The 20,736-nt window shown below is 45.8% G+C and overlaps 2 protein-coding genes across 3 annotated transcripts; one reads left to right on the forward strand and one right to left on the reverse strand.

Annotated features, from left to right (window-relative positions):
- Window positions 1-475: 475 nt before the first annotated feature.
- On the reverse strand, window positions 476-7,805 carry LOC146189662 (uncharacterized). 2 transcript variants are annotated; one of them, XM_084604428.1, is made up of 3 exons: window positions 7,580-7,805; window positions 2,828-2,884; window positions 476-2,252 (listed from the first exon to the last, which is right to left on the reverse strand). In XM_084604428.1, the coding sequence occupies exons 2-3, from the start codon at window positions 2,868-2,870 to the stop codon at window positions 502-504; spliced, it is 1,794 nt and encodes a 597-aa protein (XP_084460554.1). In that variant the 5' UTR covers window positions 2,871-2,884; window positions 7,580-7,805; the 3' UTR covers window positions 476-501. The 2 variants fall into 2 exon arrangements, with proteins under 2 accessions (XP_084460554.1, XP_084460555.1); XM_084604429.1 differs by having other exon boundaries at window positions 2,828-2,920.
- Window positions 7,806-18,007: 10,202 nt separating this feature from the next.
- Window positions 18,008-19,653, forward strand: LOC146189663 (uncharacterized). The gene has a single exon (XM_084604431.1). It carries the CDS (start codon window positions 18,065-18,067, stop codon window positions 19,445-19,447), a length of 1,383 nt encoding a protein of 460 aa, XP_084460557.1. The 5' UTR covers window positions 18,008-18,064; the 3' UTR covers window positions 19,448-19,653.
- Window positions 19,654-20,736: the final 1,083 nt, after the last annotated feature.

Here is a 20,736-nt window from a genome sequence, read left to right on the forward strand (position 1 = left end):
GTAATAAAGAATAAAGTGTTTGCATAAGGAATAGATGACAGAGAGTTACATTTTGATACTGTGTGCACTTATAGGGAATAAACAAGAAGTCTAGTAGAAAAGCACATAAAGTAAAACTTGACAAAATTTCATTGAGTGTCATTATGACTGGCGGATATACACCTCTCAATTTGTTTACCAAAGTTTGCATTCAAGCTCGCCTTACGGTTAGCGAGCCTTGCACGGCAGCCTGAAAGGCCAATATTCTTTCTTTCAGGACTGCAACTGACAATTACCTATCGAACGTTTATAACAGGCTTACAAAACCTACAGAATTCAATAAATGTCACTCAATAGAAGTAATGAAACTTGCACCGTTCACAGCAAGGGGTGGAATCAAAGAGGGGCAGGAAAGAAGGAACAAAGCGACAGTTTTTCATCGGTAAACCATCCCGAACCCCCAATCTCAATCAGCATATAGCGTTACCCAACTGCCAACCCCTCTTTATAATCCCCACAGAGTCATGTAGTCATCACAAATATGCTCCTTACAATGTCCAGTGGTAACATGAGATCGCAAGTCTTGTCACCGGAAAACTGTGCAGCCTGCTGTTCAGAGCACCGCTCTTGCAGCAAAAAAGAGAGTGCTGAAGTTGCAGACCACGATCCTACGGGCGGACCGTTGATCTGGATGTTTCGCACCTCTTCACTCTGCTCTCCTTCCAGAAGCAGCTGGGTATTCCTTTGGAGAGCCTTGGATGCCGGGCACAGCAATGTAGCAGCACTTAAAAGGGTGACGATGCCGGGATACAGGCTTCTGAAAGAGGACACCATTCTGACGGCCAGTGCGTCAAAGTTGTCCCTCAGTTGCGTCACAAATGAGTTTTGCACAGTCCTTTTGTATGAACCCCACTCTTGGAACACATCAACGTTGTCCAGGAACGAGTAGCGATACTCTCGTGCCAGTGCCTTAATTGAGTCAAATCCAAAGTCATCCAGCTGACAGGTGTCTACCGGCCACACTTTTGGGTCCAGTATGCTGAACTTGCTAATTGACGGGCTGGTCTGGCGCACAATGTCATCCAGGATTTCAGCCATAAGGCTGCACACTTTGTTCATGGTGGCTGTGAACAGTGCCTCGTCTAGGTCACAACTGATGTCGACTCCGCGGTAGCGACCGCAGCTCTGGCGCAACTCTTCGAGTAGCTCTTCAACGCGGACACCGCCCGTGGCAGTGTGGTGACGGAGTGTACTTGAGGCTCCTTGCAACTCATTGAGCACCTGATAAGCAGGGATGCCCAATGCCACGACCCGGCTCGTCCATTCGTGCAGGCTTCGAAACAGCTCAATGTAAAACGCCAGATTCACGATAAATGTCGTTGACTTGAGGGTGGCCAGAATGAATGATATCACTTGGCGGTCATCTTCGACAAGCGAGTCCACCAGTACTTTGTTTAGTTTAGTCACAATGTCCAGCCAGTGGTTATGCAATGTAACAAGAGTTTTGTAGTTGAAAAACGTACTCGTTGACGATTCTGGACCCTGAAACATTGCATCTCCAAGGTTGAGGTCATCAGCCAAAGCCAAGTTCTTGAGCATGTTGCACAGATTGGCTATAATGGCTACCTGCGGATCGTCGAGCATAGACTTCTGTAGTGCATGGCCCAGCACAGATTCTAGCTTGTAGATGACGCAGTGAAATTCAAGAATAGCATTAGTCCGGTCCTTTTTTGCATTCAATAATGCCTCAATCTCCTCTACATGAAAACAATCTCTATCAACAGTAGCCGCTACGAGCCGGCAGGAATCAGCAACACCCACCTTCTGCAACTTGGCATTTAGCACATCAGCAAAGCTAGATGCCATACCCTGTTTGAAAGACACAAGGTACCTGATAACCAACTGGTTACTCTTGACAAATGTTATAAATGCTGCATCTTCAAGCTCCCCACAACGAACAAAAGCCAAGCCATATAATCCAGCTGCATTGATGTCTTTTCCTAGTGCCTGTAATAAGCATTTGTCAATGGCTGCTCCGATTTCAGACACAATATTGTACGCATTTTCCTGACAAAAAGCGACAATATTCTCATCTTGCTTGTTGAGACCCACAACCATAGGAAGGTCACTTGCAGGACTGTTGGCTTTCAGCACTTGGTAAGCACACTGGAATAGGCAGGTCAGGTTGACTTTTGGACAAGCTTCGACCAGTTCCATGCTATGGTCTGCACTTTCAATGACTCTACAGCTGCTGGTGTACTCCAAGTGATGCCCTGAAGAAAAGGAAAATAAAGAAATACATAATTCAAGCTTCCACATACAAAACCCTTAATTAAGCACTACATCAAAAGGCAAATCTCACTACCTTTACACACTGCAAGCTTAATGGGAGTTGTTAATGCACAAACAGCACACCTTGATCGAGAACTACATGAAGGTTTAAAGGATTTACATAAGCTGAATAGGGAGATCATAGTCATAGACAGCAATGCTTCTACTATGATACTTACACTATATAGTCAGTTTTACACAAACTATCTTAAACAAAAAGTGACAATGCATCATTCATGAGACACAAACCCTTTTACCAGATACCTGCTTTCATTTTTTACCATCACACTGCGCCAGGTAAACAGCAAATCAATTTTCTGTCATACCATCAGTGTTTTATTAAACACTCAACATTCACATTATTTTCTCCGTGAAGAGCTGTATCATGAGATGTATACAAACAAAAAACAAAAGCATATTTTTTTTATAGCAGTACTGCCATTACATATATGTTTCAAGAGAATTACAGAAACAACACAACACATAAACATAAAGGAACAAAAGCCATGCTACGTACCGGAGCTAACGCCATGAGAGGTAAGAAAGGGGTCTTCAGCCATTCTGTTAGCAAAACCTGCAATTCAGCAAGCAGGTGGTCCTTCAGCTTAACCTTCAAGTGCAGCACATTTCACACAGTACAAAAGTAAGTGATCTTACACAATAAACATATGCAGCATTTGGAGAAAGTTAAGCCTGCTTCTAAGAAATGGTGACAATTAAAATATGTATAATGAAAACAAATGGAACAAGAGAACTTTATTTTAAGTAGTTTCTTTAAAAAAATATACCCTGGTCACACGGCGCTTCTCCAAGGTCTTTACTTCAAAGGAGGTTTATTGCTCTAAAGGAGCAAAACCAAAAGACAGCAGCAACGTAGCTGCATGACAAGTGCAAAGAGGATAGATAACAATGATGATTCAGATGACCTTTTTGAGTGCCTTCTGTCGACCAGCAAAGTCATGTTAAATATATAAAACAGCAACTGGCAATACAAAATAAAGAGTACATTAGCAAGCAAACCCTGCCAGATGAAAAATGTGCGGACAACAAAATGCAACAAAGAACACTGCACAAGGAGCAAAGCAAAGCATGCATATGTCGATGCAGCTGCTGAAAACATTCGAAGTCTACTCTCAACAGTCCAAATTTTTAAAGTTCATTATAATGTAAAATTAACCTCTCAATATCATCATTATCATCATCAGCCTGAATATAATCACTGCATGTCGAAGGCCTCTTCCATATTCCTCCTATTAATCCTGTCCTTAGAAGTAGACTTAAATATAATATTCAAAATTATATTAGCGTCAGCATTTGTTTTTCGTGCTTGCTCACTGGCGCTCATGTCTGGGCTGTTCAGGCCACTGACGACGACCTTTTCCACCCCAGACCTTTTTTGCAAAGGTCCCGAGGAGCCGAGTGTCAACCACCTTTGGAGCAAAGAACCTTAATTCCCAAGGCCTTACAAGTGCCCATGCGATAGGGGCATAAAACAGTGTTAATGGCTCCACTCTGCAACTCTCCTTGTCAATCCACGTTTACATACTTCCCTTTTATACTCGCACAGTCACTAATCCTTTAATTGCTGCCTCCATTACCTCACACATATTCGTTAGCATACAGCTGCAAACTGCGTAACCTGTGTCAGCTTGAAACAAAACTTAATGGGCATGGAAGCAAAACATGTGCCGGGGTCAGACTACAGTGCTGCAGGAGTTCTGATACTGCACATGTCTGCCTTGCATTGCTTTTTTTTTTTTCACAGTTACAGCCATATTCTTGTAATAAATTTTCTAGAGTGGTGAAGCATACCTCTCAGATCATAACACCAGACTTATCAAGTTCCCTTCTTTAGAATAATGTCAAATGGTGGTGAGAATGCCAAGTGAACAGACTGGCATACCATTGAAATAACCTCTTTATTGGGCTAGTAGTTTGGAAGCGATAATAGCAGCAGAAGCGCTTACTACTTGTTCAACTATGAATGCCTGCTTCAGCAGTGCCCAATTTAAAGTCAACCCAGAAACATTTAGATGAATGGGCCAACGCTAACCACAACAGTCTGGAGTAATGTGGAAGAAGCCCCACTTGGTTGCAATCATTCCAGAAAAATCTCGACGAATTTTCCACTACAAAGAAAGTGATAAAGTGATGTATCCATGACAGTGATCGTGAACAAAGAACACAAAATCCTTCCGAGCTTTACAAACAAAACGATGACAGTTATGTTGAGTTTTGTGGCGCAAAAGCAATTAAGGCTATGATGTGCCAAACAAGGTTAAAAATGCTGCTATGGGTAAAATGGTTTGATACTTATAGTTTGTGTAAAATGCTAATATCTTTGAGAAGCCTAAAGTTTTGTGAAGGATTAAGAAGGGCTTGTTCATCTAAAAGCAGTATGGGGTGTAATGGGATGCATTCTTTGTAAAATACTTTAAAATATTTTTTTCTCAGTTCAAGTTGTGTACATGAAATTAAATAGTGGCTTACGGTTACTTCATCACTGCACCTTTCACAGAGCGGTTCGCCTTGTTTTGTCAGTAAGAAATTGTGCGTGAGGTGGGTGTGTTCGACGTGTAGGCGACATAAAATTACTTCTTTAAAATGTTCCTGATGTCGAAAGGATTTCCATTCAGATAAAAAATGCTTTACAGAGTATAAGTTGTTGTTTACTTGTTCATTCCATGTAGCTTGTCATTTACTTCTCAATTTACTGTATACTAGCTTTAAATGAAAACGATGAGCTGCATGCAAGCAGTTGTTGGCAGAAACAAATAACGATCACAACAGCTTGCAAAACCGCAACTGATCGGCCAGGAAATGACAGAAGGGTGGAGTGAACAAGAACACACCAATCCTCGCTTGGATATGCGCATACAATAAAAAAGAAAAATTTAAAAAAGACTTGTTTCATCACCTGCAGCAAAAAAATAAGAAAAAGGAGGGTTGCTTATTACTTGGTAGTGCATGAAAACACGAGATTCAAAAAAAAAAAGAAGGGGAGGGGCGCTCACATGAGAGGGGGTGATTAGGCAGGTATTTCACGGTACTGCTGCCGACGGTAAGTGTGATGGTTTGGTTTATGGGGTTTAACGTTCCAAAGTGGCTCAAGCTACGAGAGACGCTAGTGGAAGACTCCGGAAATTTCGACCACCTGGGGTTCTTTAACATGCACTGACATCGCACAGCACACGGACGCCTTGCTTTTCGCCTCCATCGAAAAGCGGCAGCCTAGGCCTGGTTTCGATCCCACTCCCTTGGGAACAGTAGTCGAGCGCCGTAACCACTGTGCCACCTTGGCGAGGTAACGGTGAGTGTCATCTACGGCAGAGAAACAAACTGGAAATAGTGGAGCACTCGTTCTCCTTGCACTGCTGCATACACAGCACTCATGCTGCAGCAAAAAGACCTGCCTGCTTGACTGTTTTGCTCCAGGAAGCGAACTTGAACAAGGTTGAAAAGCTTGTTGATAACGTGTGCTCCCTTAACCAGATGGTCAACAACTACGAAGCATGACTGGACAGGAAATGCATTTTGGCAGCTAGCGATCACATCACATACGCTGTGTGCTTCATAATAGTAATTTTATTATAAGCTCTAGAAGCACCGGTAAGCGAAGCACACTGTGGTGCACTTAGTCGATGTTGTTTGCTGTCAAATATGCAGCGTATGTGCTTTATTTGTTTTGCTATGGTATCTTTGTAGAAGAAATCGCCTCCTTTTGGTGGATGACAGTTTACAGGGTGTGGAAGAGTAACTGATATTACACCGATTTCCAACCTCACCAACAGTACAACTGATTTCGACTTCGGCGCACATTGGCGCTCCCGGCAACGAACCTGCCCAAGCTCTGGCTTAAGGGGCTCTACCACCAAGCTGGCGGCAGATATGGCTGTTTGGAGCAGGGAGCGTGGAGTGTGGCGAATCTTCTAGAGCACTGTCAACTAGGTGGCTGTTGCGCCAACCCCTGCCCTAAATTGCAGGCAGGCCGTCACCTGGCGCCACCTTCAGACTGGGACAGTCTCACATCCGCTCCTGGTGAGCTATATGCTCCCAGCAGGAAGATCAGAATCATGTATAAACTTAAACTCGAGAGGGACCCTCAAGCACATCATCTAAGATATCCCATCAACACATCAAGCACATCATCTTTTCAAATCTGATGCCACAATTCTGAGACATGCCGCGCTGCTCGAACTCGGGGCTTCAGCTAGCTATCATCCAGCTCGCCAGAGACGCCGCCAGCCAACGTCTGCTGGCCTGTGTCTGAGGCGGGGCACCATCCGTCTCAAGCAACGGAGGGTCGGAGCTCCTTCAACCGCTGGTTTAAATAAAAAGTTCTGCTCTCTATTTTTTATGGCAATGTTACACCATCCGTGGAAAAGTCCTGGAAGGTACAAGACATGCATTCTCCATCAACTGAAGCATCAACCGCTAATTGGCTGTGAGGCAGTAGAACTGCAAGTTCTGAGAATCTAGGCTTATGGCCCGTTTTATTTTGGTTCTCGCATCATGCTTGGACTTCAGTTTTGAATGAATATTGGTTTTACAGATGAACAACTTACTATCAGTGGCGTGACAAAACAGTTCACACTACATGCTCACGTAAATAACTAGGGTGCAAGCACACACGTGAAACATGATGTTATGAAACTTTCAAACAAGTCTTTCCACCTTATTTTTTTTATTTATACCCCTCACGGATTATTGGGCAGATATATTGTGAGGTTGTAAGATATTGTAAGGTTGCCTTCTCGTAACCTTACAATGTGCAAACAATGTTAGCATTTGCTGATGACAGTTTGGTAAGGCGATTGCGATTGCACTTTACAAGCAACGGTAAAGGTCTACGTCTCTTTTTTTTTTTTTCATTTAATAACTGACGCGGTCATATGAAAAATGGAGCTCTTATTTTCAGAAGGAAGATGTCCTAGCTGTTCTCTCACTTCGTTCTTTCCTGTGTTTGTCTGTCTGCGCTGCAAACCAATTTCAGTAATGCACCAACGAGCCTGTAAAAATGTTCCCAAACTTTCTCTAGCTTGTGCCCACACAGGCGCCGGAGCCCCGGCCTACGAGCTCCGGCCTACCTCGCAGTATCGCGGCATTTTTTCCAATACAACATACTGCGATGCTGGCACCAGTTCGCCCTTAGAAAGCCTCCCACGCAGCTATCGTGGTACAAAGATCATACGAGACGTATGCAACTGCATTCGGCACTATTTCGATACTTGACATCTCGTAGCATGAACAAGCATCGGCGCGCACTTACCTGCATAGAGCTCGCAGTTTCTTTCCCGAGATAACCGTCGCTTGCATTACAAGTCATAAAGAAGGGAACTGTAAACAACACGGCTCACTAGCAAGTGTACATCTGCAGATATCATTCCTATTAAAATCTACGACGACCAACTGAGCGCCATGCTGAGCGCTGAGCACTGGAGGGCTAGATCGCCCATGGAGCGCCTAGAGTGGCGGCGGCTGTCTGGCGCCATGGTTTAGCGGCACTGCAGCATAGCCACAGGTCGTGGGACCAAACACTGAAATTAAGAAATTATGTTACTATAAATTAAAAAGTATAAATCAACATAGGAAAAATAGATATTTTGATAACTTGGCTTGTGAATGAGGCACGGTATTTTATTAAAACATTCTTAATTTTTTTTTTCGCGGTAACCAAGGCAACGAAGCACGAAGACGAAGCTAACGAATCCGCGAGGCGGTTTCTTGTTTATCGCTGTCTGCTGTGTGGTGCGCAAAATGTATAATTTTAGCTCGCAAGTATGAAAATGTCCCTTTTGCGAAGATTTCGACGTCCTTGCTGGTAGCTGCACTATAGCTGCACTGTCGCCGTTTGGTAAAATTAATATCCCCCTGCAGCTTAGTTTGTCTCCTTCGGCGCGCGGACAGTGCGAAGTCTTTTTGCAGCATTGTATTGCGCTTCTCGGTCTTCGTTTGAAGCGCTTAGCGCTTTATCGCAAGATGAGCTCGCGCTAAGTAAGAAAGTGAGGCTCTGGGGCATATTGCGGCAGCGTGGACTCAATCGTCGGTGTCTTACTACACCGCTTCCCGCCTGACTTTCACCGTGAGCACTTGTCAGTGTCGTCTGCTTCTAGCTCCATAGCTCTTCCGGTCGAACGTCAAGCAGGTCGACAACCCAGAACCTGAGGAGAGGTTAAACGCCTACCACGAGATCTGGGAATATTACAAACTCAACAGAAAAACATTCTCCACTACGCATAAAGAGCTAAACAACGGAGAGGCCAAAAGTCTTCGCAGATTACAGGCCGGAAATTACCCCCAACCCAGTATGGCTGCACCACTGTGCAATGACGGCCTACAACAGATAAACATTCGGTGGCCGGTTAGCCCCCGCTGTAAGCGGCATTGACCTACCACTTCCAGCCCCGTAGGGCCAGGAGCATGCCACGCTTCCCCACCCCTATACCCCACGTTAAAGATCCCTAGGTGGTCAAAATTGCTCCGTAGCCCTCCACTAAGACTTCTCTTTCCTTCACTCCCATCCTCCTCCCTTCCCTTACGACGTGGTTCAGGTGTCCACAGAAACAAGTGTGGCAAATACTGCATCTTTCCCTTCCTGTGAACCAATTAGCACGTGCAACTATTGCGTAGGGGGATAGAGTGTACACCTGCTGTGAATAAACGGTACAATTAAGGCTATATGGGATTGTTTTCCGAAATATCGCGCATAGGGAATATATTTAAGGGATTCTAACGTTCCTTTAGAGCAGTAGCAGCACAGGCACCTTCCCAGCTTCAGAACAGAGTCGTGTGCTCTCCATCTCGTCAATCTCCGACGCGTCCGATTCCCAAGCCTCGTTACTCTCTCCTCCAATCATCTCCACAGTCACTCGTTTCCCACGCGTCCCCTCCTCCGTCCTTTATTTTAGAACACTTTTATACCCTCGAGCTCCGTGTGGCTAGTTTGGAAGTGGCCATTCGCCCCCTCAGACAAGATCTCAACAGTATCGATCGCCTCCTGGATGCTCTTGAGGCTCGCATGGAACAGCTTGGTTTGGTTTGGTTTGGGGGGGTTTAACGTCCCAAAGCGACTCAGGCTATGAAAGATGCCAGTGGAGGAGTCCGGAAACTTCGACCACCTGGGGTTCTTTAACGTGCACTGACATTGCACAGCACACGAGCCCCTTGCTTTTCGCCTCCATCGAAAAGCGGCCGCCGAGGCCGGAGTTCGATCCCGCGTCCTTGGGCACAGTAGTCGATCGCCGTAACCACTGCACCACTCCGGCGGGGCAGGAACAGCTTCTCAATTCCAAATTCTCAAACATAGAGAATGTCGCCACAGACTGTCTCAAGCACCAGTCTGACCTTGACTGCCGCCTCCAACAGCATAAGTAGGTTATCACCCAAATTGATGCCAAAATCAATCACCTGGATACTCACGTCAATGTTCAGTTCGAACGCATCCTTAATTTGGTCTCCACCTTTCAGACACACCTGCAAACCATCACGGATTTTCTTGCCCCCCCCCCCCTCCCTCAAGGAAACGCCATGGCTTATCACAGCGCAATCAAATTAGATGTCAACACGGAGGACCTCAATATAACACAGTGGAACTGTCGCAATCTTAATACTAACCGCACTCCATTACCTCAATATCTTCTTACTTTCTCCTCTCTGCCCCACTTTCTTCTCCTCCAGGAAACTCGCTGCTCCGCTAACGTTCCTCGCTACAGGGCATTTCACTCTAGAGCTACTAACCCCCTATCTTCTATCTACGCTCGCCGTTACCTTTCGGTAGCAGCCCTTGACATTCCCTCATCGCTCCAATCCTACCTGGTGGGCACCCTCTACTATCTTCCTCAGGCTCACCTCAGCCTGGCACTGTTGTCCTTCTTGCGCTCATTAGGCTTAGTTGGCATTTGGAGGCTTCAAACTCGCTCCCTCATACCCTCATTGGTTTTCGTACCCGCGTATCTGTACAGGACCTTTTACTCATACTTCAGCATGCTTTCTTCACCTGTGGTAGCTCCCAGCTTCACGCCCTGGTCACAGTCAATGTCCGCAAGGCATTCGATTTCGTTTCCCATTAACATATTCTTACCTGCCTTTCCTCCACCCACTGCGGCTCCCGCATGTATAACTACATTAGAGCGTTTCTTTCTAACCGCGAGGCCCGTTTCTGATCATTGAACTTCACTCCTACATCCCAACGTCTCATCCGTGGTACCCCGCGGGGTGCCGTTCTTTCACCCACCCTTTTTAATACCGCCATGGCTCCTCTCGCGATTCAGTTATCTATTCCCGATCTTCAGCACTTTTTTTACGCCAACGACATCACACTTTGGTGCTTTTGCGGATCTCGTAGTCACGTTCAAGACACCATTCAGCAGGGATTGGATATCATTTCTTCCTTTCCTGACTATGCAGGCCTGTCTCCCGCGCCCGAGAAGTCAGAACTCCTACTATTGGCTCACCCTGCCTATCAACGAGCTCACAACTCGCTGATCTTCCTTACCTTGGGCGACTCCCCAATCCCCAAAGTTTCTCAATCTCACGTTCTTGGCATGCCTCTGCATGCCGCCAAAAATATCCGGGCTATCCATGCGGCTGTTTCTACCTGTCAGTCTGTCACCCATTTACTTCGCTGAGTTGTGAGATGGTCCTCTGGCCTGAGGGAAGCTCACACCTGTCGACTGGATCACACGCTGGCTCATAACAAATTCATTTACTTCATACCACATGTTTCATTCACCCAGAGCCAACTAGACACACTTGCAACAGCTTTTCATGGCCTTTATAAAGCTTATGTTCGTCTTCCCATAACCACTTCCACTGATCAGCTCTATGTCACCGGGCTCTTTCATCTTCTTCGCAGTCTCCTTTCCTTCACCGCGACCGACAGGTAGATCGCCTCTCCGGTACAGTTGGACGCTGGCTTGTCATCCAGGCTAATATTTCCCACATTCAGTCAGTACCTCTGCCAACTCCTTCCCCGCCGGAGGCTACTAGCCTCCATATACTTCTTCTTCCAGCCAATATGTCGCCGGTCCTGCATGCTGGCCGCCGGCATGCTGCTGCCTCTCATCATAGTCCTCTCCTTCAATACCCATGGAGTTGCTTACACAGATGCCTCTTATGTGGCTCCTCGCGGGTCCGGAAGCCAGGTCCTCTTTCATCCTTGTCTATCTACCCCTGTCACACACACTAGCGGCCCCTTTCTCCACCCTCCGGATATTATCTCGCTTGAGGTCCTCTCCATCATTCATGCGATTCAGTTTCCATTCCCTCCCACCTGTGCCTCAGTATATATATGTTATATATACTGACCCCCAGGCGGCTATCCGTGCCATTCAATCTAAAACTCTCACACCGCATCTGTCCACGGAGCTCGAGGCCGCACTTGTTGCGCTGCAGCCTTGCCCCATCTTCCTCTGATGGATCCTTGGACACTTGGGGATTTACGGCAATGAGCTGGCGAACTAGCTCGCCCGTGAAACTCGTAACCGGGCACCGTTCATCCCCTGGCCAGGGTCCTTCGAGGGCGGGCCGAGACTGTCTATTCGCGCCACCATCAGCGAATATTACAATGCTACTCGCTTAGACCGCAAGCTCTACCCCGAACCTCATCATAATCTCTCCGTTCGGGAGGCTCATGTCCTTCGGCAGATACTACCGAGTACGCTCATAACCCCTGCACGGCTATATCTGTACAAATTCCGTCGTGACCCATCATATCCCAACTGCCCTTCCCCTTATGCCAACCTTTTCCACTGTCTATTTTCATGCCCGTTTGTACTACAATCGGGTTTCTTTCCCGCCCCCTCTCATACTATCTGGACCTGGGTGGACGGGTGCTGAAGATGAGGAAGAACAGCGCCTGCTCGTCCAGCAGGCCATCGATGTACTAGGCTCCTAAGTGTTGCGCTTCAGTAAAATCTTCTGGTTTGGTTTTGGGGTTTAACGTCCCAAAGCGACTCAGGCTATGAGAGACGCCGTAGTGGAGGATTCCGGAAATTTCGACCACCTGGGGTCTTTAACGTGCACTGACATCGCACAGTACACGGGCGCCTAGCTTTTCGCATCCATCGAAAAGCGGTCGCCGAGGCTGGGATTCAATCCCGCGTCTTTGGGCACAGTAGTCGAGCGCCCTAACCACTGAGTCACCCGGCTTCTACTACTACTACTAGAGATATTTGTTCCTGCTGGTTCCAACGTTTTACGTTTATGGATTAGATGTGCCTCTCTATATTTTCTGTCCCTTTGAGATTTAAAGCCGGAGTGGAGAATTTATAATTTAATTTCTTCAAATACTGATAAACTGCTTTCGGGAGGTTTTTGCCTGTGCCTGCCCGATGGCCAATAAACCTTATGTTCATTGGTTGCCCTGTCTCTCCGATGTACTGTTTATGACAGAAGGAGCATTAGAAGGTAGACAGCGTTTGAGTATGCGCAATCACAGCCTGATTATATGTGAAAAGAGAAATCGCTTGCAGTACTTTTAACCGTGCATGGTGTCTTTTTGTAAATGACTGCACGTCTTACATCATGGCTCGAGAGCAAGGATGTGGCTGCGTTGGATGCTTGTTGTCGAGTTTAGAAGGGAATAAATTATTTATAAGGTTTGTATTACGTTTGTATATTACCTTTGGTGCCTCCGGGTATATTGCGTTCATTACTTGTTAGCATGGAGTGGTATTTCCGCATAATATTGTTAATTTTTCAAAGGGCAGTGAAATATTTAGTTACAAAAGAAGGTTGGCGTTCAGTGTTGGGCTTTGGTCGTTTCGTGAGCACATTGTTGCGGTTTAAAGTGCTTCCTTTTTCGAGGGCCATATTCAGGGAGTTACTGGGATATATAGTTCTTCTGAAATAGTGTTGCTTTCAATAAATGTGGTTTGTTTAGGTAGTCATTATCATCGCTATATATTCTTCTAAGCCTTGTCGCATGTTCAACAAATATTTTTTGCTTACAATATCTCGGATGATGGCCGGTAAAATCTAGATATTGTTGCTTATTCGTTGGCTGTCTATACAAAGAAGTTTTAATTTTTCCTTTTTCAACTGACACCGTAGTATCGAGAAAGTCGACTTTGAATTGCAACGACTGACAAGTGAATTTATAATGCTACTGTGATGATTATTAGATGCGAGACGAACGATTGGAGTGATTCTGATCCATGCTGCTATATCATGAAAATGTCGTCGATATAGCGAAGGTATATAAGTGGTTTCCCCGGAAATGAATTTAGTATATTGGATTCTAGGACTCCCATGAATATATTCGCGTAAGTTGGCGCGAATGGAGTACCAGTACTGGTTCCAAATATCTGCAAATAATAAGATGAATCGAACTCGAAATAATTTAACGTTAGGACTAGATTAAGTAGCGATAGATAAACTTCAGAAGTATGCGGGTGGGGGTTGTTGATTAGCACTTGAAAGAGGGCGTCGATACCTTCACCGATAAGAATATTAGTGTAGAATGCCGTGACGTCAAGTGTGACAAGTATAGTCATTTGCAAGAGTGGTAGTTTTTACTATACGCTCAGTCATTCGGAGAAAGTGAGGTGTGTCTTGCACAAACGAAGGAAGCTGAGTCGGGAGGTCTGCTAGGTGGTGATTTAGGAATATTGAGAGGTTTTCTGGGGGCGTATTATTATTAGAAACAATTGGCCTTCCTAGTATGTCTGTTGTAAACAATGCGGTAACATTGTTTAACACAGACATACCAGGAAGGCCAATTTAAACCCCTGCCCAGACGAAGACAAGCCCACTTGTCGAAATGTTGGCTCGACCTGCGAACTGAGGCTTCCCCCTCTCTACCCTTGTTCAGTATCTGTCAAGGTCATTGGATGGTGAAAAGCGTGTATACCCGATGGCTCGAACAACATGGCGTATTGAAGCTTTCGCTTCAAAAGCTATCGGATCGCTGTGCGAGTGACGCGCATCTTTGCAGATATATGACGCTAAATGGGTACTCCTTAGTTCGTTTTTATCGTAACTGCATAGCGGATGCATGATATGTGTTTCTTGCTGTGCCCAGCATCTTGGCTCACGGTAATAGTTGTCTTTATATTTCCCTGTTACAATCCAATAAACATTTGGTAGCAGCGCCTGTCTTTCACTGTGTTTGTTCTTGGATTAGTCAAAGGTTTTGCGCTAACTTCATTTACATTAAAGAACAGCTACCGGTGGGTACGCGTATGCCTGCAAGGTGCACGAGTCCCACAAAAATTAGGCGCCAGTCGCCGTGACTTTTTTGACAATCAATCAGAGAAACAACATGGCGCCGAACGGCGGCCATGTGTGTCGAAAATAGGTCCCCAGCTGTATAGACGAGCTAGAAGACTAGGCATCTGTCATCATAAAAGCAAAATTTAAAAATTACACGAAATGCCATAAAACGTAAAAAACAACCCTGAATGAAAAATAACAGAATAACATCGAGTTAGAGGGAAACGCAAAATCTACGAACATAAACAATAAACATCGTTTAATTTACTGGACAAGTTGACGTTCATCACTACCCTGACACAAAAATTATATCAATAAATGCCTATCCGTTTTCAAGAGAGGATTGCTCAAATATTAATCAGCCTTTCCAAATGTATGTGCCCTAGAGTGGTTCGGATCAAAATGCCACCTGGATGGATGGATGGAATATAGGAGCGTCCCCTTTGAATCGGGGTGGTAGCAGTAGCTATCATGCTCATTTTTCTCCCTATATCTTAATTATTGATTTAGAATGGTTAACTAAACCACCATTCTATTTATTAAATTTTGCTCCTACATTACTAACATTATGTCACTTCTCTGCTTTTAAGCCACCAATCTTCCAGCCGTTTTTTGCTAGTTTCCACCGCCAGTTTATTCACCCGGCCACTGTTATCTCTAAAGCCAAGAGCTTCAGGAACAGTGATTGCGCCTGCATCAACTTCCGGATGGATACCATTGCATTCGAGTATAATATGGTCAATTGTTTCACTGCAGTTTCCACATACAGCACATGCGTCATCTCCATTGTTAAATTTCTTTTTGTAGCTGCGTGTTCTAAGGCACCCTGATCTAGCTTCAAAAAGTAGGGCACTGCCTCTTGAGTTATCACCGCAGTAAAACGGCAAAAGCAAACATTTGTTGCTTCATTTCCCATGCAGCGCACTCTCGTTTCATGCGCCGAGTTATCAGCTCGCTAGAGCTTTGCTGTCGAGCGCTCCCTGCCCTTCTTTTACTTCCCGCTACATGAGACACGGCCGGTCTCGAGGGAGAGAGCGCGCGCTCTTTCTTACGGCCTTCTCAATCGCCGCGTGAACAATGGGAATTTTTCTCCTTGAGTCACGCTCTCCGCCGCTGCAAGGGACGCGACCTGCTCACTGTTCGCTCCGCATCTGCTTCAGTGGCGGCGAGTGGCTTTTGCCTGGTTTCGCGCTGTCGCCCGCGGGTTTCGTGGTGAGCGCAGCCCCTAAATGAAAGATTACAGAAGGTAGATGCTGCAGCGGCATCCTGTCGACGTGCTACACACGTGAATGGAGTCTTTATATTAAAAAAAAAACACTGTCGCTCAGCAAACGTTCGACAAGCATATGACACGCATTGCGGCATGGTATCTACTTTTGTTCATTTTAATCTGAATTTTTTCCCAAGCATGTACAAGAAGATGAATAAAAAAAAATGAATGAGCATGATCACATCAAAGCTTCTTCAAGGCAAACATAACAGCAACAATGGCAAAAACATCTTTCAGCGCTAGATGAGAAACCATCGAGGTAACACCGAAGATGAAAATAATTTTATAAAAATGTAATGTAAGTTCCACAATGCTTACATGACAAAGTATTAGTATAACGTCAGAGTAAACGCTTTTAAGTTTTGTTATCAATTTTGCTATAAATTATAGACCAGCAAATGTTTTATGTTGTATTATAAACATTATTTTAATTTTGCAAATAAACGTTGGTTTAATGAAATGTTTACATGATATCATGATTATTTTATGAAAAAACAGGAAATATGTTTCAAGCACTAATTCCTAGCAATATTTTCTTTCCTTTCTAGTATGTTTTAGAACTAATAGTTCCAACTATCTGTGCAGTATTGCCTGCCTTAGAGAGCAATCGCTGCCCCATTAATTTGGTAAAATGCTTTGCTTATTACACATTCGCCACTGTTACTCAAGGGATACTCCTCAATAATGGATATAAAAGCTCTTCTTTGTACTATTTATTCAGAGGTGACTATATGAGTTGTATGTCGCGCAGTATTGCGCGCCTAGGCACCTAGTGTCGACACCGACGAAATCATTTCAGCTCTGCCGCAATCAGTAACCGAGGAACTGAAAGAAGTGATGGTATCTCCTGTCATCCCATTACCCCTGTCACGTATTCTGGTTTAGCTTACGTCGCTGGATACATTGTGAAGCTAATCAGTGACTTCGGGTGTGACGCTTGTGCTATCCTTCTTGAAACCAACGAAAGAAGCAACCCCATGTACACTATTCTGCGAGGAGAAGGTTCTAGCGGACTGCATTATCCAAAACCAGTTTGTAGCCCTCTTGGACAAGGTTGTGTCTTTTTTTTTTTTTTTTTTTTTTTTTTTGAAAAAGCTGTCGTGCACCTACCGCACACAAATGTCCTTGAAGTCCTTCAAATCTTAATCCAGCCAGCACTTGAGAACTCACCTTTTCTGAGTTGCCCGGAAGGCATTGACAATAGCCATGCTATAAGGTCCGCTTCTTTAATATGTGAGAAATTTCTCAGAATCCTTCTTGTCAATTATGCTAAGAAAGTGACAGACAGGAACGAAAGGCCAGCTCCTTATGTGCACAAACCGCACAGAAAGATTTTGAGACATTAATGTTCTAGCCGCATGTACCGTTTTGATGAATGAGTGCAATGTGTAAACTTTGGAGGACATTTTTTTTTATTGCTTGTTGCTCTTTTCAATTATGCATATCTGTTTATGCCCATTTCCTTGATTAAATGTTGTTTTTGTAATCACTGTATTAAACTTACTACGACTGTCTACGTGTGCGTCAGTCGCGACTACGTATACATCTGCTGTCTTTCAACCTACTGATTTGTTTTAAACGAAGCTAGAACAGCCCACATCACTAGACAACTGAAATTTTAACTGTATGCGTAAATTTTTGTTCCTATACTCTGAATCTGAGACGTGCTATGAATTTTCGTCAGTGCCTCTTTTGCTCTAAACGAAAACGGCAGCGGTTGACAGAATATCCACCGAACAGTTTGTCATGCACTAGCGTCAGGTCGCGCTGTACCTGCTTACAGCTTTCAAAGGCATACTGCATAAAATAGTGCATATAGTTTTGTGAAAAATTTAGGGGCAAAAAGTGATGATGCAAGTGCACCCGAAACTTCATTCGACCGTGCGCGACAGCACTGACGAAGGCGCGCGCGCTCTCGCGCACATTGTTGACTATTTTATTGCTCATACACGATAAATCAGACGCTGATTACGGCTTCTTCCTATAAGCCATAAGGGGCGAAATGCCAGGACTTGCCGGTTGCAACCGATGCGGGCGGAGCGAAGAGCGAGCGCGCGTTTCCCTTGTGCGTGAACGGCTGTAGCGGAGGAGCAGCAGTGGGGCGGTGGCGACCCCACCGAGGAGCGGCGGGCGGTGGAAACAGACCCCATTGGAAAGGCCGTAAGAGAAGAGAGAAACGCGCTCTCCCTCGAGACCGGCCGTGTATGAGATAAGACCCGTCTTGCATGTCCCGGGCAGATAACGGCCCCTCGCGCAGACGGGCCCACCGTCATGGCGTTATCCGGCACACAGACAGTGTTCGGCTTCGGCGCCGGCCTCGACTGGCGTCCGACCTTCTTTTCAAACTCATTCCCATCGACCAGCGTGTGCAGCGCCTGCGGTTTCGTGCCTTCTACAATTGCCACACTGCCCTGCCGCCACTTTCTCTGCCAGCTGTGCTACGACCGCAGTGCGGGAAAACATGGCCACTGCCCTCTGGATGCGGAGTCAGTCGAGGACAAAAACGTGGTGTGGTCAACTATTACCAAAGACAGCATCCTCGGCCGCAAGGTACGCTGCTGGAACGCTGAGAACGGCTGCGACGTCGAAGACACCGCGTCCGCCGTGATGGACCACTTCAACAGCGGCTGCGAGTTCCACACCGCGGCATGCCCGAGGTGCGGCGAAAAGATGCCACACCGGGACGTCCCGAATCACCTGGAGTCCACCTGCGAACCACCTTGCAGACGTGAGCAACCGTTTGGCGATAACCTTGTCAACGTCGTTCTAGAAGTCAAGGAAGAGATCGGAAAAATATCCTTGAAACTGGATTCATTCGGAGAGCGCCTCGATGAGGGCAGTTCGCTGGCTACACTGCCTACTACTGTCGCTGATGCAGTGACAGCCATAGTGGAAAAGACAAGTTCGGCGTGCCGCACAGAGACCGAGGCCGCGTTTGCTGAACACTTCGGAGAAATTTCGCAGGTGAAAGCAGCTCTCTATGGAAACGAGCAAGCTATAAAGAAGGCTATCAGTGAGGAATGTGATCGGCAAATACAGGCGTTTAAGAATAAGGTCGCTGAAGAACTAACCAAAGGGAGCAAGGCGGTTGAAGCAGCATTCGCGTTTTTGGAGAAAGAAGCTAAGGAAAAGAGTTTGAAAGGGAAAGACGAAACGAGGCCAATGGAAGTGCTAGCAGCTGTTTCACTCTGCATTCATAGCGACGTCCTCACCCTCTCCCTACCGTACCGCTGGATAATAGATGACTGGGAAGGGTTCTGTAAGAAAAAAGATGCATCTCGTGAATATATCATCTCCATCCAGGGCGAAGCACGCCATCACTTGGGATACCTAGTAATACCCGAGCTGTGCTATTCAAAACCCGGTAGCCACATTTGGTTTCGTGTACACGTGGTCAAAGGCTTGTTCGATAAGTTCCTGAAGTGGCCAATGGATAAAAAGTTGCAGGTGTGCTTCCTTGACATATCCCGCCCCAATTATTGCTATAATTACGAAAGTGGCCTGAATTGGATATCGCCACCAGCCACCCTCCCCGGTGTCACAAAGCAAGTGGTGTGTACAGGCTACTCAGAGGCATTGAGCGTATCTATACTGCATGAAAAACTTGTTTTGCCCTGTAGACGTCTCGGTATGGACCTGCAATTAAAGATATAACTGGGGCCGGTGCATTTGGAATACATCGTGCTGCCTATTTTTTGTGTGCGCGAATGAATCGCGTATGCAGTGTCATAGTGGATTCTAGCAAATTTCTTTCGGCACAAGAAATGCAAGTAACAAAATTTCCTTTCACCTTCTAAGCTACCTGTTTGTAGTTCCACCTGTACTGCAATAAATTTCTTCAGAAAACCTGACCAGCTTCGTTCTTTGTCATCTCCCATTAGCATTCCTTCGAGAATTGTACACGACTCCAAAGGACTTCTGCGTGTAAAATTTTCTAGAATATTTATAGTTTCTTCCTGGCCCAAGACTTGCAATACTGCTTGATGGGAATCTCCCTTAAAAATATTGTTTTACTGATTTTTTATCGTGCTCGTTATGTTTTGGACTTATTTCTGGGCGGCATCTTCGTTAGGTCACGATTGCCTGTAGATCATGATTTACACATGCGCAAGTTCTGCAAGAGAATCATCTGCTTTGTGTGTTGCGCTAACCTTTTTAACTTGGTCTTGAGGAACAAAGTGTCAACAGGTTGTAAGCACATAGAGAAACATACTTTCTTTATGGTAAGCATCTCGAAAAACAGCTTCTTAAGACGCTTCAATAAAGGCCCCTTTTACGTAGGTTTATTTACTGGCCTTTAAATCTTTCACTTGGCCAGTTATTCTCGACTTGTGACGTGCCCGTGACGTGTGCAGCAGGTTGGTGTCAAGTTTTGTAGTTACAGTCTGGTTGCGGATTCTGACAAAAAAGAAAAAGATAGAAAAAGCAATCTGCTACAATATGTTGGTGACAAGTATGAAAAACGACGATGCTCCAGGAACCGAGCCGCCGCGGTGCATGATGCGGACGCCTCCAGCTACACCGAGAACGAGTGAACTTTGTTGCGTCGTTGCGCTCTGAGTGTATCAATGCCACATGCGGTAGGACATACTAGAGAGTTTTAGCTTACCGTGATCCGAGATCCGCTACCGTGATCCGCACCACGCGTTCCACTGCGCGTGCCCAGACCCCCCTTGACGCCGATAGATGGCGCCACATACTGGATGTCGGCACACAGGCCTGCCGCATCGGGACCAATCAGCTTGAGCGCCCCGCCCACGCGCGGTAGAAAGTCACGGTGGCGGAACGCGGATTACGGTAAGCTAAATCTCTCTAATGCAGTAGCTACGGACGGAGAGACTGCTCGAGCTGACGCGACACGAGCAGCGCTCGTCACAGCTGAAGAGCAAGACTGGCACCGGGATATTCGCAGCGGCTTGGTGCAGAATGGGGCCGGAAAGTGG

This window comes from Amblyomma maculatum, chromosome 5, assembly GCF_055883805.1.
Source record: "Amblyomma maculatum isolate TAMU_Amacu chromosome 5, ASM5588380v1, whole genome shotgun sequence".
NCBI classification, from domain to species: Eukaryota; Metazoa; Arthropoda; class Arachnida; order Ixodida; family Ixodidae; genus Amblyomma; species Amblyomma maculatum.